General features: G+C 36.6%; 2 protein-coding genes across 3 annotated transcripts; both read left to right on the top strand.

Annotated features, from left to right (window-relative positions):
* Positions 1–2,181: 2,181 nt before the first annotated feature.
* On the top strand, positions 2,182–6,050 carry LOC6646849 (CCR4-NOT transcription complex subunit 9). 2 transcript variants are annotated; one of them, XM_047009390.1, is made up of 3 exons: positions 2,182–2,303; positions 4,960–5,848; positions 5,911–6,050. In XM_047009390.1, the coding sequence occupies exons 2-3, from the start codon at positions 4,996–4,998 to the stop codon at positions 5,943–5,945; spliced, it is 888 nt and encodes a 295-aa protein (XP_046865346.1). In that variant the 5' UTR covers positions 2,182–2,303; positions 4,960–4,995; the 3' UTR covers positions 5,946–6,050. The 2 variants fall into 2 exon arrangements, with proteins under 2 accessions (XP_046865346.1, XP_002070623.1); XM_002070587.4 differs by lacking the exon at positions 2,182–2,303 and having other exon boundaries at positions 4,667–5,848.
* A 7,949-nt stretch (positions 6,051–13,999) lies between these two features.
* On the top strand, positions 14,000–14,848 carry LOC6646850. The gene has a single exon (XM_002070588.3). It carries the CDS (start codon positions 14,029–14,031, stop codon positions 14,791–14,793), a length of 765 nt encoding a protein of 254 aa, XP_002070624.1. The 5' UTR covers positions 14,000–14,028; the 3' UTR covers positions 14,794–14,848.
* Positions 14,849–18,542: the final 3,694 nt, after the last annotated feature.

Raw genomic sequence — 18,542 nt, 5'->3', positions numbered from 1 at the left:
AAAGAGGGACAAAGTCATAGAAATACTTAGTAAATGGTAAATACGTGCAACTTTTACTTGTTGCTCAAGTGGAAGACTTGCTCCTTGCAGCCAGTTCTCGTTGCCATTGCCAATGTTGTGTTGGCTTTGGTCCGCAGCTCGTTGTCTCAGCTAAATGCAGTTTAGTTTAGTTCGTGGTTCGGGGCAAGCTCAGGTGATATTATTGACCAAAGTTAAACAATTGTAAACAGTTACAAGTCACAGGAAAAACAAGAGAAAACGGAGCAACAGAAAAAAAGACAAGAATTGTTGCGACACTTTTTAGTTTTCCAACTCACCAGTTTTACCAGTTAGTTTTTGTTCTAATAATACCCTAAAAGTTCAGGTTTTAATGGGTATGCAAAACTATGGACAATATGATTTTGAAGTTTCCTAAACTGTCGTTCTGTAATCAACATTGGATCCATTTGATATTCTTAATATTTTTATGCCTAAGAGAATCTTATGTTTATTTAAATACCTTTTAGATCTTGCGACTGGCTGCTTTTTTATTACAATTTATTTAAAATACTAATTAAAATTTACCGCATATAGTTTGTACTCAAAATTAAAGACCAATAATATCAGAAATTAAGGATATATACTGAACTATAAATTTCCTTGATTTCTGATATTATTGGTCTTTAAATTATATGCTTCAAGTTTATATAAGAATCAAGTCTGATCTAAAAAATTGTCTTCTGTAGAATTATATTTTAATATTTATTATAAAATATAATATATATTAATTTAAGTACAAAACATAGAGTAACTTATGGGTCGATTACCTAATGTTTTGGAATTGAAAAATAGTTTTTAACTCTTTTTTGTCCCTCATGCAATGTATAAAATATAAATAAAGACACTTTTGTACAAGCCTTTTGGAATGGGATTTTGGTTTTGTGTTTGTGTTTGTTGAATATTTAATAAACCCAAAAGAAGACCAAAAGAGAATGAGAATGAGAATGAGAAAGGGATATGAAAGCCAGGTCGAGAGAGAAAGTAATATAAATGAGAAAATGTTATAAAGATTTAGGGGATGAGTAATAATAATTTTTGGCAATATGTTGTTTTTTTGCTCTGTGGTTTGTTTCAGGCGGTTGCCTAATATTTAATGAGCTGCGTGGTTTCCTCATTAGTGTAAAAACTAATCCAAAGCCCAAATGCCAAAGATCAAAAGGATTTAAGAATAAAAGCATCCTTAAAAAAATCAATTTTGAGTCTAATCCTAGCAACTTGTAAGATTAATTTTGATTGAAATCCACATACAATAATCTTTTACCTTAACTTGCATCTCTTCTTAATCTATTGAAATTGTAAATACACACACACTCACACACTCGTAGATGTTCATTAATGTCTACAAAATCCATTTGATAACTTTGGTAATAATCAACAAAGCATTGGACAAATGATATATCCCACTAGCACACAAACACACACACACACACACACATACACACACTGGCACACGCATCGTTCGAGTTAGAGAGCTTAAAATTCCAATTTCATATGGCAGCCAGGATATGGTCCGTATGCTGACAGTCCCAGTACCAATTCCAACCCAATCCCAGTCACTGGCTCCGTTTTTTTTTTTTGCTTTTTTTTTTCTTTTGACCAACTGTAAACGGCAACAGCTTATTGTGGTTACAAAATTGTGGCAAAAGCTATCAATGATATTATCATGGTCTTCTGTCCTTCCTGACCGAAAACCCAAAACGAACCGAACATATGCAAGCCCAATTACATCCGGTTGTAGTTTCAATTTCAATTTGCCGTGGCTACCGAACAATGGAAATGCCGTCTGTCCACATACATACATATACATACATATGTCGGTATATCTATCCATGGCCAGAACCATGAAAGGTCTATACAGCAAAATGCCTGTGGCTTTTGCTGCTGCTTGGCATAATATTAATTTAAATTAGACAAAATGCCTTTGCCAGCATTCCTAGCGGTGCATCGAAATGCAATTTCATGTTGCCAGCGGGTTCATGTATCTGTGCGTGTGTGCGTGTGTGTGTATGTTTGTGTGTTTTTGGAGGGCCAGGCTTAGGGGCAACAGACTCGGATAATGCCAAATGGTGGCATATGCCTATATACCTGTCGAGACTAATCAATTTACCCAGCGATTTCTAGTCAAGAGAAGTATATCGATTTTCATTTTGTAAAACTTCTAAGTATAAATAAATTCAAATTGTGTTTAAATGGATAAATAATGTGGAATCAGTTAATAACTATCTTTTGGCCCTAGTTCGTAAATTGAGTATCAATAGAAATTGGTATGCATATAGTCGTATCTAATATTACAAAACTATTTTTAACTATTTGGCTATCGGATTTTGGCGTTTTGTGCCAACTAAATATTGATCAATGTAGCGTGAAATTTAGCAAATTTACCAATGCCAATTCGAACTTTGAATAAAGGGCAAAACGGAAGCGGAAATCCTGAACTGTCCTGCCTAATTAACCATAAAATGTAGTTAATACATTTGTACATTGGCCTGCATACAAATGCATTCAAACACACACACACACACACACACACACACACACACACACACACACACACACACACACACACACAGACACTGAGACACAATAGATATATGCTGAATGCCGAATGAAGTACATAAAATATATTTTTGTGAATTTTGTTTGTACATTTGATGCATCACTTAATACCATTAATATACCATGAATATGCAAAAATTATGATTTTTTGGGAATTTTCACAGCTGCAGAACCAGGCAAATTGCGGCATTGTTCAAATCGAGTATATTTTGTATCTATAATATTTGTTTGGCTTTTTCATTTTGTTTTTTTTTTTTGTTTATAAAGAGGAAAAATTAGCAAGGCAAATTTTGCCACAATCGATGGGTCAGCAAAAATTCTTCTAATGGAGTTGTTGTTGCTGTTGGTATTATTGGTGGTTAGGTTGGTGTTGTATGTGCACCAATTAACACGCCTACAAACATAAACACACACACACACTCTAATATATGTACGCAGACATGGCGGCCAAACAGATTTCCGCTTCCGTTTGGCATTAGTCGGTCCATAGAATGCTTTCGTGGTGACGTTGCTACACATAAATTATAGCAAATTGTTTGCATTTAATTGCATGGTTTTGGTTGCAAGTTGTTGCTGCTATTGCCATTATGCATATTTCATCTATATGTATGTATATCAAGTTGTTGTTGTTGCCATTGCTGGACATTTGATGCAGTTACGCTAATTAACTGCATCTCGTCAGCTCGTTTATCTTATGGGTTAGCTGTCGTCGAGTCAGTTTTGAGAAATGATTATGTCTCCATATTCTCAACCAATTCGAGAAGATGACAAATGTCCGACAACTAGCTTGATTTGGTCAAGGGTATATGCATTTTCCCCTCATATTTGTGACACACAAGAGTAATATAAACTCTTGGTTAATTAAAGAGCTATATTTACACATGAAATTGATATATTGCTAAGTAGAAAATGAAATCAAACCTTTCATTAAAGCCGGCTGAGGTCAATTATCAAATGAAGATTATTGTCTGTATAACTTTGAATTAGTTAATTCATGAGCCATCAGCAGACTTTGATAAAGAACTCCAGAATAACAATGGTCATACCATATTAACCTCAGTTATATCTTTATAATACCTAATTTGATTTTGATTTATTTAATCTTTATTTATACAAATGTATATTCCTTTTTAAATCTTTTCAATTGAAACCAAGTGTTGATGAAGAATCAAGCTATCCGATGTAGCGGTCAAAGTGGAGTCTCGTGACTTCGACTTTAAAATACTCTCGAGCAAGTGGGTCATAAGGCTGTAAATTTTCTAATGGCAACTTCCAATATTAATAAATTTGTTCTCTTTGTTAAGTATAAAAAGTTATTCTCCTTTTTCCTCTTTTAAATTTTAAAACTAAGAAAACAAATGTACGATCAACCTGAAATCAAAACAAAGCAAAGGGTATAAATTTCAAACAGATTTCATATGTGAGTCCCTCAGAAACTTAATCTAACTCAACAGATAAGATAAATAATGAGCTGACTCCCCCTTCATAAAATAAACACTATGACCGGCTGATTCTAGTCGAAAATACAAGACAGACAAATATGTTTATCAACAAACTTTTTAGTTATAAATATACACTATAAACAATTCAAAGCCATTTGATATACATAAAAGAGTATTCAAAATAGTTCAACTGTTCAGTGCAAATGCAAAAACTTGTTGTAAACTGTTAACAAATTGTAAATAGCTTAAACTTAAACTAGTTAAAGTAATCAAAAACTTTTTGTTTTTGTTGTTTTGGTTTTCCCAGTGGACTGAATGCCATGGTTCATTAGAGTTTCAAACATTGTCTCAATTCACAGCGGCTTTTGGAAATCACTTTAGCAAAGTTAACTAAGACAATCTTGATAAGGCATAAGATTACTCTTTTAATCTGCCAAAATAATATTAAAATTTAAAGACTTTCCTAAATGACTGTTAATTTGAAATTAAAAAAAAGATTGTCAAGCCACAATTTTAAGGATTGTCTATCGATTGTTACGGAAAAGCCACCTTCGATAGTTGGAACTGTCAAACTAAATGTCATAGAAGTTTTTCTTTCGTTTTCTTTGACGATTTGTTGACAAGAAACGTGAGAGTTAAAAAAAATTTATCTCGGTAGAAAAAAAAGGGGGTAAATTTCCATCGGTTAAGTATTTGTTGATTTGTTCATTTATACGTTGACGATCAGCAATTTGTACTTTGTTTTATTTACATTCAAATCGTTGGCTTCGGATTATAAACTTCATTTCTCCGATATTTGAGTTACTTGTCCCAACGGATTCGTGATATCAGCAGAGATTGCACTTAGAGTAAAGCTTCAGAAAGCAACTAGCCTCGGTTGTGAAACAACTGCTTATTGAGACTCGTCTTCAATTGAATTTAGTGTTAGAAGTTCTTAATTCGTTTGGTAATTGGAAAAATGAGCCAACCAAATCCTGTGGACTCTGAACTTGTCTATCAATGGATTGCAAATTTATGCGATACGGATGAACGTCTTGTTGCCATGTTGGAATTGTTTGAGCGACGCAGTCAGTTGCCCGGATTGGGTCCATTACTTTGGCATGCCTTTGGTGCTGTGGCCGGGCTACTGCAGGAAGTGATTGCCATCTATCCATCGGTGATGGTCAATGAAATCAACCCAATGCAGTCGCAGCGTGTATGTGCAGCCATTGGTCTATTCCAGACAATTGGCTCGCATCCGGAGACTGGCTTGCTGCTTCTACGCTCCCATTTGATGTCGTATTTGATGCCACTACTGAAGATGACACCCCAAACGCTGGCCGTGGAGCATGTACGTCTCTCGGTGCTTGGTGTCGTGTGCGGCATGCTGAAATTGGATTCGGGAGAGATAGTCTGTTTCTTTCTGGGCACAGAGCTAATGCATTTGGTGTTGCGTCACTTGGAATTGGGTTCCACCATGAGTAAAGTTCTCTCTGGCTTTATACTGCATCGTATTCTGGAGCACGATGTGGGACTCAAGTTCGCCTGTCGCTACCAGGCACGACGCCTTCATTTAGTCCATACATTGGGTCGCGTTGTCCATCAAATGACTCTGGAACCCGAGCCGTCTGTATTTAAGCATGTGGTTCGCATTTGTATACGTCTGGCCGATAATCTGCAAGGACTTGGCCTACTGCAGCGGCTAATGCCGCAGCAACTACGTAATGGACACTTTTGTCGGATCAAACTTCCCGGCTATGAGCAAGCACCTGCAGATTTGGCTGAATTGAATCGTAAAGTGGGTCAGGCACACGATTCGAATAGGAAAACTGGTGAGTTCTTCGATATATCATCACAATGGCTAAAAACTTTTTAATGATTCAAACATTCATAGGTGCCACAGAAAATATCAACTCGAAGACCGTCTAATTGGCAATTCACACTTCAACAAATCCTTGCCATATAAGTGATTTCCATATAATACAAATATACATATATAAAGATATTATCGGAGCAGACGCATCAACATGTAAATTGCATTACCTTTTTTTTTTCTTTTTTCTTTACTAAGTATTCATGGGAGAGGTGAAGATTTGCCTGTTGTTGTTGTTGCTGTTGTTGAGCTTGGTGTGAGGGGCCTCGAGCATCAACTTTGGCCCGTAATACAATAAACAGCTCGTAAATATTTTGATACCAATTTTCCAGCGTAATTGACTCAACGGTACTTTGAATGTCAAACAATAAATTCAATTACCAATACATAGCCCATACTCCCCCCACACACACACACACACACATTTTTCACAACCCCTTCCCCATACCCTTACGCAGACACGCATGTCAGTGTGCCAGCCAGGTTTAACCCTAGCCAAAAGGATGAAAAAAAAAACAGGAGAGGAAAAGCTGAAGGATCCCGAACTGATGGCGTTGTAAAACCAAAGCAAGCGGAAAATCAACGCACAAGTCGATAAACATTTGTATGAACAGCAAAAGCAACCGAACTTTTTCCCTTTTTTCTTTTTGTGGGGGGGATAGAGGAGCAGGAAATAGTCGAAAATACGTTCATCCATACATACATATGTATATAAAAGGGCCAAGGGTTGATGGTTAAAACAATTTCATATAAAAATCAAATGATTCTTGCTGGAAAAAAGAAAACACAGCAAGTTCTGTAAGCATATTTGAGGGGAACGCCAAGAAATTGAGCTTAAGATCATTTAGATGCAAGGGATGTAACAAAGCTCCTTGATAAGGTGGAATAAGCATAGAAATATTTGATATATAAAGTCAACTTATTTGAAAATATTTAGAGATCATTGAATATAAATGGTACACAGACAGAACTGAATAAACATTTGACTTATATCTTGTATCAAGAAGTTAACGTTAACTGATTTTCTCAATGAAATTCTTGATCAATCCCTAAAAAAGAGTTTTCTTTGCTTAAGTGTTAACTAAACAAAGTTCGATCAATGAATGATATAGTTACGATTCATCTGTATATCTTGTCCCATACTCTCACCTAGGACTATAAAAGTTTTGTGGTCCAATTTAGCTGTAGGGCAATACACATTTATGTGATAGAAAATGAAATTTATAATCATTTTACTTGGTTAAGGGGCTGAACTGAAGAAAGAAAGAAAAAAAACGAAGGAAAACAACAACAATAGTAACAAGAGTAAGGCAAATGATGACAATAAAGGGGAGGCCAACAGAACAACAACAACAGCAGCAGCAATGTCGGAGAGCCTCAAACAATGCAAAATCAATTTAAATTTTCATCTCGCGCCCAAAGAGTCACTGAATGGAAGGGGGGGCGGAGACGGGGAAGAAAAAATTGAAAATGGGTGAGAAAATCAGTAAAGCAACCGCAATCTTTTACCAAATTGTTGCGAGGGTTTGCATGTGCGTGTGTGTGTGTGTGTGTGTGTGTGACTGAGTGTTGGTGTCTCTGCCGTCAGGCAACTCAATCATAAGTAAATATCTTGCACACACGCTGGAAAAAAAAAATGTAATAGAAGGGAAAAGGAAAGAAAAACGATGGCAGCAGTGGCAAGCTTATTATGCCCTCGGGTAAAATATAAGCAGAAGCAGGAACGACAGGAGACAGTAGATGTTAGATGGTGTGTGTGTGTGTGTGTGTGGAGGGGGCGGAGGTAAGGGTATATCGGGTTGGCAGGCGAGACACGTTCTAATAGATTTCCAGCCTCTCGCCTTTTGACGTTGGCAGGCCGTACAAGTTACACATGTTGCTTTTGTTTGGCTTCCTGTCACACACACACACACACACACACACACACGCAAACGCACACTCACGCACTAACATTTGACATGGCATTTTGGTGGCGTTGCCTCAATTTAAGGCCGTAAATCCTTTATTCAATTTTAAGGCATTGAATGCCTAAAAGTATGCAACGCGATAAGCGCCTCACAAGCGAACAAAAAAATAAAGAAAGCAAGCAGCACCCAAGGATTTTTAGCGAGCATAAATAATCATTGATTAGAAGTTCAGGGGTTTATGGATGGCATAGCCTTTGATATATTGCCTGAATGTACATACATATGTACATCCTATATAGTAAATTTTGTAACCACCCACTCCATCCTCCTCTCCCTCCATCCTCACACTTCAAACCGCTCTCTAACTTTACCCATCACCATGCAAATGGAAATTATGCCATTGGCGTCCAACTGGCAACAATGAAGCGTCCAACTGGCAAATGAATGGCAAATCGAATCGCTGCAATTGACAGCCAAACCTGAATAAAAGACGACACGACAATGACGATGACGAAGCTGATGATGATGATGATGATGATGCCGTTTTAGCCGGAAGCTGGCACACAACTAATTGGACATCCGTTTTCCGTACGATTATCGAGTCAAGGTAAAAAGGTAAGCTTCGCCCACTTGCTCCACCCATCAACCATTTTACTACTCACTGAATCTCAGTTCCACGTATTTTTTTTTTTGTATTTTCCTTTCTAGTTTTGCTGCTGTAAATTTTGTGCCACGCTATTAACGCCACTTTGAGAGCGACCAGGCACGCCAGGAAGCCTGACTCCAGCATCGACTAACTTCCGTGCACCTTGCTCCGTTCCGCTCCGCCCCGCCCAGACGACCAAACCAAACGTCTATCCAGTTTCTATGGGAATAAACACAAAGGCAACGGCGATGACGAGGACGACGTTCCAATTGCCGGTGTCGTTGGCTTTATTTAATTGAAGTCGATTACACAGTTGGATATGGCAGCCAGCTGGCAGCCTCATTAGATCGAGCCATGTCCAACGGCCAAGGTCTCAGGCCAAGAGACTAATACCTCACTCTACCAAAGGCCAGTTAATAATCTTGTGCCCATGTTGGCCCTGTGCCCTGTGCTGCTGTGCTGACAGTTTATTATCAAATCGTATGTGCTAAAACTTTCTCAACTCAACATGATTCAACTTCAACTGCAATGCTCCCACTTTAAGCCGCTTAGAAATAGGGATTAAGACAAAGCCTACAACAAAGGCATGGACAAGATCAATGGGCTTTAATATTGACAGCAGCAGCAAAAGCAGTATTAATTCACCACCTGGTTGCCATCATTCAACTATTTAGTTGAAAACTTTCTATATGTACCTTGGTGACCACTTCAAAAGTCGCCTTTCAAGTGGTAAGCAGTGATTCTTGTTGCTGTTGTTCTTGTCACCTGACTACAAAGTTCACTTCAGTTGCGAGTGACTCATTTAGAAGGTAGCCCGCATAACGAATTTCAAATGCCAACCCACTGTAAGGCACACTTAAGCTAAATTAAGTTTTGATAATTCCTAATAATCTATTCAAGTAAGTTTCTTAAAAATGTTTGCTCATTTTCCTGTTTGAATCAAATGAGAATTGGGTTCCCAAGGAATCTTTGCGGTTTTATTTTCCTCTTCCCTGAGGTGGTTGAAGTGTCTGCCTATTGTTGTGCCCAGCTTACCCTAGCAAACACACCCTCTCCCACCTTCCTCCTTGCCACCTTAGTGCAAATTGAATTTTGAAATTTTCTTAGATTTGAATTGTTAGATAGCTAGCTACTCAGTTATTAGAAGGAGAAGGTGCCATTGACGGGGGGCAGACCTATGTATATATACACACCAAACACTGCCACAAAAAGTTTTGCGGTTATCCATTACACACTGTAAAAAACCAGAATGAACTAATATGAAAAATCATACAAAAGACACGAAGTTCATTTGTTTAACCATTTACTTTCAGTCTAAAGAGTTCTAAATATTTCCCTAATCTGTTAATAAAACTGAAATGATATTTAAATCTGTTTAAAATGTTTTATAAGAAAAATTCTTTATGTTATTTATAAAGCAAATAGTTTAATAAAAAAAAACATTTCTTGTTTTAAATATTGTCAACTTTGAAACTGAGTAAATTTTGTTATTTCTTCTAAAAATGTCACTTTTTGTAATTGGAATTTCATTTAGTAAACCAATTTTTATAAGCATAGAAAATTAAGTTTTTAAGCGATGGGAAAATAAATAAAGTAGAATCCGATTATAACGACTCTGCTTATAAAGTCTGTCCGGTTATAGCGACTAAAGTTCGTTAAGTGATTGGTTGGTCCCAATACAAATTTATATGAAAGGTCGTCCGGTTATTACGTCTTCCGGATATAACGACAAAAATCGTCGGTCCCTTGAGTTATAACCGGATTCTACTGTATAAAAAGTATAATTTGTTTAAAGTTTTAAAGAAATATAAAACAGGAATACCAACGACAAAATTAATACTCAAATATTTTTTGTTAATACCGAAATATCTTATATATTTCTTTAAACCTTTAGCTGATAAGTTCATAACTTGAAAATTATCAATTCACATAATCAAACTATTGAAATTAATCTAAAAGTTTCACTTTGGCCATAAACTTTAGTAAGTTGATCAAAAAATTGTGTGAAAAACGATTACACAATTTTGCTTGAAAACTTTTAAGCAAATTTTTCTAGCCGTGTAATGGCTTTGCTTAAAAACTTTTCCGAACCAACTATTGTTGAAAAGTTTTCAATTGAGAATATTAATTTAGTCAATACATGTGGGCGAGCAGCTAAGCCCGACTTCAGGGCGGGGGGCAGCATCAGAGGCGGGGCACAAATACAAGCCAAAGAAACGGTAAAACTTTTCTTGCCACCCAACACAACGTACAAATCCCAACAAACAACAACAACGACAACAACAACAGAAACAACAAAAAAGCGAAATGAGACCAAAAATGCAGAGGCCAGCTGAGATCACCTTGGGGGTGGAACTTTAAGGAGCCAGCATAATGTGGTTTTTGTGGCACAATTTCGTGTCTATGTAGTTATTCGTGGTTGTCCTTACCCCTAGAAGCGTTTTTGTCTAATTAGCATTGCGTGTATGGCCTTTTTTTTGGCTGTGGGCCATATGTGGAATGCCACAAATTAGGTCTGCCAATAGAATGTGACCCAACTACCTATAGAGATATGTATGTGCGAGTATGTATATTGTATATATAACAATAATGCGGTCAGTTGTCACTTTGATGTGAGTATTAAAAAAAAAATACAGAAGGAAAAATGGAAATGTATTTGCACGTGTGTGTGTGTGTGTGTGCTTAGCCGCGAGGGTACTCCAACTCCAACTCGAATTCAAGCTGCTTGTGCTTCATGCTTCATGTTGTCCAGCCGCTTGTAGTCCTGCAGGGAATTAGCATACCCACATCATCAGAGGGCAGGTCCAGACCAGGTTATGAACATTGCGCTCATCATCAATAGCCTCAGGATAACGATGGCAGAAGCACTACCTCCATCACCAGATGTTTCATCCCCCCCACACCGTCCAACTCGAGCTTATTCCATTGAAATTTTGTGTCCGAAAAGTGTTTTTTGCTCCCGCAACGTTTGGTTTTGCTTGTATTTTTTGTTTCTTCTGGCATTTGCATGGCAAAAATGAAACGGAAAACGTATTCATGGTCAACGTTCTGTTCTTCGAGTTGTACTACATTCAAACTCCATTCAATCACACATTTTGCCGCTGCTACCGTTGCCGTTACCTGAGCCAAGGTCTATTCTGGGGTTGTGGGTGGGCGTCTTTTGCCCAGCGGTCACAACTGTCCATAGCAGGTGCAGCTGCATCAGCATCAGCATCAGCTTTGTTTCACCATGTGTGTGTGTGGACCAAGCAGAAGCGTGTATGTAACCAGTTTCCGGTCCGACGCACAGCATCCCCCAAAACAACACGAGAAAAGAAAGCACTGGCGCTTGCAGTAAATTGAACTTTTGCATTTGAAGTGTTTGTATCTTCAAACACAGAGACCAAAACCTTCCACTACAATCAAATCAATGAAAACTGTTGAAACAAAGGCATCCAAAATAATACCTACAAGACATAAAACAACAATGCTAAATGACAAAACAAAACCAAATCCAAAGAAAACAAAAAAAAAAAATTAAATACCTCCATATATATCAAAATTTTGCCATCAAAAGGTAGAAAGAAAAATGCGTTGTATTTCTCCATAGAAAGCAGCAAAAACAATGAAGAGCTAAAAAAAAAAAAAATCCACTTCTCTGGGACTAACAAGAGCTTCTTTTCTACAATCCACAGACCAACCCACACACTCACAGTGCCAACTAATTCGTCCACTATGACGTCTAGAAATCAGTCCTAAACAACAAGAAAACTCAAAAAAAAAGAAAGAAAAGCAACAGAATAGTAAAAGAAAAAAGAAAAATAGTGCAGCACTCTAAAAGCATCATCGAACATTTGGCCACCCAGCAACAATTCCAGAAAGAACATTAAAAACACACATTAGGGGGCGGGGATCGTCCCAGCTCGGAAGGATTTATACAGCCACACAGGCAGATCTAGTGCACTTTCAAAATTCCATTTTGCTGAAAGCATTTCTAATTCTTGACCTGAACATTTCTCGACATTTTTAGCTAAATTAGAATTAGCAATTCAATTAAATTCAATTATCAATCAATGAAAGATGACTAAAATTTCAAAAACCCAAAATAACCAAAAAAAAAAAAATTACATCAAATTTTTAAAACTAAATTTTGAAAACTCATCGACACTTTACGAAATAAATATGTGAAAAATGTGTATGATTTTTTAAGTCTGTTTAAAGAATTTAACATTATAATAATCTACTCTGCTTCTTAAGAATGATATCCAGTTTTCATGATTGTTTTCATAGTTGTTTTCAAAAATGTTTCCACATAAAATTTTAAAGGATATGATTAAGCTAAATCTTTTCATTCAAGAGTTTCTAAAAAAAGAAAGAAAACGAATAGAAGTCTGATTCTGGACAAAATGCAAATATATATATTCAGTTTCGTTTAACTATAAGCTTGTAGAGATTTCTAAACTCCAACATTATATTTTTAATATAAGTGTGCTTGACCTAATTCATATCAAAACCTTTAAAAACAATTTAGTTTAAAAAAAAAACAGTTCAAATTCTGTCACAAAAAGCGGAAAAAAATGATTTATATGAAATTTTCACAAATGAATCATATCTTTATAGATTTACATACATCTGACTTTTTAGCTATTAATTAAAATATATTTTTATAGTATAAATATCTACATTGACTACTACCAACAGAATTGCATCTCACAATCAGAAGCTCTGTATGACTTTTTTATCATTTCACTGATAAATAATAGATTCAATTAAACAATAAACAAAACAATAAGTCAATATTTCCGATCTTAATTGAAGGGCAGTTACTTGATACTTTTAATTATATTTCATTTTCTTAGCATTTTGTTTGTTTAGTGATAAGAGACAAAACAAAATTGATAAATTACTATTTGGCTGCAACTTAAAAAAACTTAAATATATACATTTTTCATCTGATTCACACTTGTCTAAAGGTAATCCATTTGCTTAGGTCAGTCCAAAGCAATTCAATTCTGACAAATCCAAAGCAATTCACTGCAAAATGTCCAGAAATCATTTGGGATTAAATTGTATAACATTTTGTTCTTGGGCTAAGGGCATAAAATGAAAATGGGGAAAGAGAGACAGACAGAAGACAATATTTCAATTTTTGCTTTGTTTTCCACTGAGCTTTATCTTCAGTCACCTGTTCGAATATGTAAGGAACAAGCAACAAACAACATTCCGGGAACCAAGCAGCTCAACGAGGCCTAATCAATAATTGTTTAGGCCATTCGAGGGAATTCGTTTGATAAGGGCATAAGAAGTTTCGCCCATTAAATACATTAAGTTGGCTTGAACGATGGATCGTGCCAAGTGCCAAGTGCCAAGAATGAATCACAGGTCAGAACCCCCTTGTAATCAAACATGTGAGTCAGCCAAAAGAAAAAAGTGAAAATGGGCAAGGGATTGTCGCGTGGCGATTTAATCATGATGGCAAATGGCAATCTATCATGGGACTGCAGTGTAATTTGTTCTTTTTTTTTGTAAATACTAGATAACAACAAGATATAAAAGGTGCGATACTTGGCCATAAACGATCAGAGTTCTCGAAGCAAGCAAATCGAAATGGTATCAAAGTTTCTACTAATTACGGCCCTCTTGGTCGCCACTGCCAGTGCCACACCCATTACCATTGGCACAGGAGTCAATTTTGGACAGGCCATGTACAAGTTCTTGACCGCTTTCAAAAGCATTATGCCTTGCGGCTATGCTGCCGAAGGTATTCCAGTCATGGCCCCACTGGTCACTGAGTTCCAATCCTTCAGCTATGAATCGGACAATGACTACAGCATTTCGGGCAATGTGAGCAACATTAACATCATTGGCCTGAATAACTTCCACATTCTCGACGGCTCCTACGATGCCAGCTCTCAGCATGCCAATTTCGACCTGATCTTCCCGGAAATTCAGATCCTCGGTGCCTACGAAGTGGAGGGCTTTGTCAGCATTGGCGGCATCCATTTGCCCATCAACCAGAATTCTCTGCTCAATGAGAAATTGGAAGATTTGCGTTTTGTGGGCAGCTATAACATTGAGTCTAACAATTCCTCTGGCCTGCAACTTACTGATGTGAAAATTGAAATCTACTTGGGTGACTTCAAACTCGAAAACTGGAATTCTTTGTGGAGCGTAGCGGCCAATGAGTTTGCCAATGACTACGGCAGTGCCTTCCTTAACTATGTCATTGCTGAATATCGTGGAGATATTGGCAATTTGTACAGTCAATTGGTTGTCTCCGAATACAACAAGCTGTTGGCCAATGTGAATCTAAGCCAAGTGATTGATTTCCTGCTTACCCAAGCTGAAAAATGGGAAGCCGCCGATTGTTAGACAGATATTACGATCTTATAATATAATAAATATCAACTGAGCAAAGCAATTTAAATATTTCTGTGTTTGAAAAAAGTGTTGAGATTTCAAAACTTTTATTTTAATAAGAGTGATAAATATATTTAAGGTATTTCTGTTCTTTGCATAAGAAAAATTGCCCTTGAAATTCTCTCAACTCAGTCAATTCAACTTTTAGACTTTAGCTTCTTAAAAAATGGAGCAAAATTTTCAAAGTATTATCTCACAATTAGTCACTTTTTGGAAAATTAAAAGGAGAGTTTTAATTCTCAACTTTTTCTAAAATATTAAGTTTTCTCGTACTAAAATTCCTAATTTATAAAAACTTAATAATAGAGCTGAAAATATGATACAACTTGCTGAAAAACATTAGAAAATAAAGAAATGAAGTAAGTAAGTCGTCTCGCCGACTTAGGTATACCATACACCAGTAAAGCAAATATTTCAACTTTATTAAACAAATGCATTTTCACATGCTTCTTACAAGCATATCTTTGTATCTCGCTCACTCAATCATACGAGCACCCTAGCGCCCCCACCAGCCAACGGCCAACTCCGGCCTTATGGAAAAACGTTTATATGCATAACTCGACTGTTTTTTGTCCGATTTTGAAATCGGATTTGGTATTTTGCTAGATATTAGTATAATATTTAAGTGTGCCAAATTTGATTGCATAAGGTAAAAAAATACGGGAGATAATCAAGTTTTTCAAATTACGGGGGCGGAAAAGGGCGTGGCAAAATTTTTATGCATACAAAATGTGTGCATTTACTAAGCGAATATACATACCAAATATGGTGTCTCTAGCTGGAATAGTTTTTGAGATAAACGCTTTTTTTACATTGCGGGGGCGGAAAGGGGCGTGGCAAAAATTTGAAATAAACTTGATCACCCTACATACTACACGAGTCTACATACCAAGTTTGGTGGCTCTAGCTCTTACAGTCTCCGAGATCTAGGTGTTCATACGGACAGACGGACAGACGGACGGACGGACGGACGGACAGACGGACACGGCTAGATCGACTCGGTTGTTGATCCTGATCAAGAATATATATATTTGTGGGGTCGGAGATGCTTCCTTCTGCCTGTTACATACATTTTGGCGACTTTAATATACCATTTCACCCTATGGGTGTATGGTATAAAAAAAATGGCATAGTTAAAATACTAAATCAGAATTTCCGATTTGCTATGTACTAGCAATTTAAAATTTAGTCAAGTTCTGAATGTATTTTTTGTAATATTGAGAGGGAAATACGTGAAATGTTAAACCATTTGCCATAATTACGATAATGAGTCCATCGAGGCAGCGAGAGCTGGGGTCAGGGAGCTAACAATGCGAATTCTCTGCAGTCTGCAATGTTCCATAAATCTCAATTAAAATTCAACAAAATTGTAAATCAAACCATCAGTTGAGGCATTGCCCCTGTGTTGCAACAGTCTTGCTGCTGCTGCTGTTGTTGTTGTTGTTGTTGTTGTTGTTGTAATCGGCTTAAGTAACTCACAGCAACATAGCGACGGAAACCGGAAATGAAAACCATACAGTGTGCAAAGCGCGAAGGAAGGCAAAAGCAAGACCAGTCCAGGCCAGACCAGTGCCAGAATCAGAATCAGAACCAGAACCATGACCAGAACCAGAACCAGGCAGTCGTGGCAAGTCAGGGTTGGGGTCAGGCGGACAACTTCCGTTTGTGTTGTTCGCCTTTGGAATTTTTTTTTTGTTTTTTTTTTTAGCTCAACACAAACACATTCAAACACATATATATATATAGGTAGAGCTGGCTACCCATATAAGGAAAAAGGAGAAAGGGTACACAACTACATAGCATTTGGGAAGGAAACACGGCTCTTAAGCTGCACCGGAAATGAAGAATTGTTGCTCGAGTCCCTGCGACAATTCCAGTGGTCCCCAGTAGCAGCAGCAGGTTGACTGACTGGCACATCACCCAAGACAAGGCAAGGCCACAATGAATCACCCAAAAATATAGTCAGTTTTTAAGTGCTCATAATAGGGTGGGGTACGCAATGGGTTTGGGGGTGTTCAAGGTAGCAATATGACAGCAAATGGCTTTTTCACATTGCGGTTTTCCGCCCGTTTGCCTCAACAGAGCAACAGAGACCCAATTCCCATTGCCCCGCCAACCAGCCAACCAACCAACCAACCAACTATACTACACAGTTTCGTCAGGCAAACCATCCGTCTACATCCGCTCCCAAATGTCTAAACCGCCAGGACCTACCAGCCTTCTATCCTCTCAGTTCTCTCTGTCTCACAAGTCCATTGTGCATTAATCAATTATTCATGTAGTGGAAAATGCATAAATAATAAATCTAGGTAGATATTTACCTTATGCCCTCCGAACTCCCCTACTCTAAAATGGATCTAAAGGAAAGATTCCGTCGTTTCTAAGAATACAAAAAATGATGAAACGTCATGTTTAAAATCAATATATTCTATACTATTTCTACTTAGTCGGAAACATATTTAATGAACCAGACGGTAGAAGCTAATTTTTTTTTCTTTTCGTGCTTATATTTTTTCCTTCTCTTGAAGACATTAGAAAGTCGTCAATCGATGTGACGAAAGGAATGTGCAGAACATAATGTCGTGAAAAGGATTCGTTGCACTCATTCCACTCAGAAAATGTAGTAAGAAGGAAAGGCAGGAAAACTAGTTGTCCTTCTATATTGATGACGAACTGTTTTTTAAGTCTTAGTATTTTAACTACCTTCATAATACCTATTACGAAAATTTGACCCAAAAACCAAAACTTTCCCTATGAAACGGCCCAAATTTCGATATCTAAAAACGATTTTTCCTCCCCCGATGGCTCATTTCCCCCACAATAACTTACGCTAGGATTAAGCGATATACCAAAAACAAAACATATGCTTAAAAGTAAATTAAGATTTTTTCTGATGAGTGATTTGTTAACCCAACTTTATACAATAAGTATCTCTTTTGCAATAGTTTTAGTACCTTAATCTTTTAACATTATTTGGCACGTTAAATTACTGTGTTTTTTCAGAAAATAAAACAAAGAATTAAGTTTAAAAATTATTTGGAAAATATTAATTATTTTTAGTTTCTTTTTAATCGATCATAGAAACGTCGCGATAAATCAAACTTAAATTGTCTGGATGATTTAGGTAGAATAACTAATGCACATATCACTAACATACATACATATATGTGTATGTATATGTAAGAATATAAATAGTGTGTCTTATCAAAGCTTTTTTTCTTTCAAACAAATCAAAAGTATGTTAGATATCTAGTTATTTACAGTGCCGAATTTAGTCAGCGAGGGACAATAAAAACTTTTACATTGAAAATTCAGAACAAACATAAAAGTCTAACAAATTCACAAAAATATTACTTTTTTTGACAATTTACAAAAAAATATATATACATATTTGTAAATTGGCGTTTTTCTTAGACTCTATTTTCCTCGATTTTTAACCGATTAAAAAAACCAAATTGCAAATAAATCGAAATGTAGCATTTATAAAAAAAAAAATTTATTCTGTTATGACCCAAATTTGGAAAAAATAAATTCATAATAATATTACCAATATTTATTACTAAGACTGGCAAAAACATGTGGTTTTCGAGAATCTAATATAGATAAAAAAAAATCACTCTAACTTCAAAATAAAGGCGTGCATTTTCAAAATACTCCAAGAATCAATTAGAGCTTCATGAAAGGGTTGTTGAAATAAAATC

Source organism: Drosophila willistoni, chromosome 3R (assembly GCF_018902025.1).
Source record: "Drosophila willistoni isolate 14030-0811.24 chromosome 3R, UCI_dwil_1.1, whole genome shotgun sequence".
NCBI classification, from domain to species: Eukaryota; Metazoa; Arthropoda; class Insecta; order Diptera; family Drosophilidae; genus Drosophila; species Drosophila willistoni.
The sequence above is the reverse complement of the archived record's forward strand: the minus strand, read 5'-3'. Positions and strand labels throughout refer to the sequence as shown.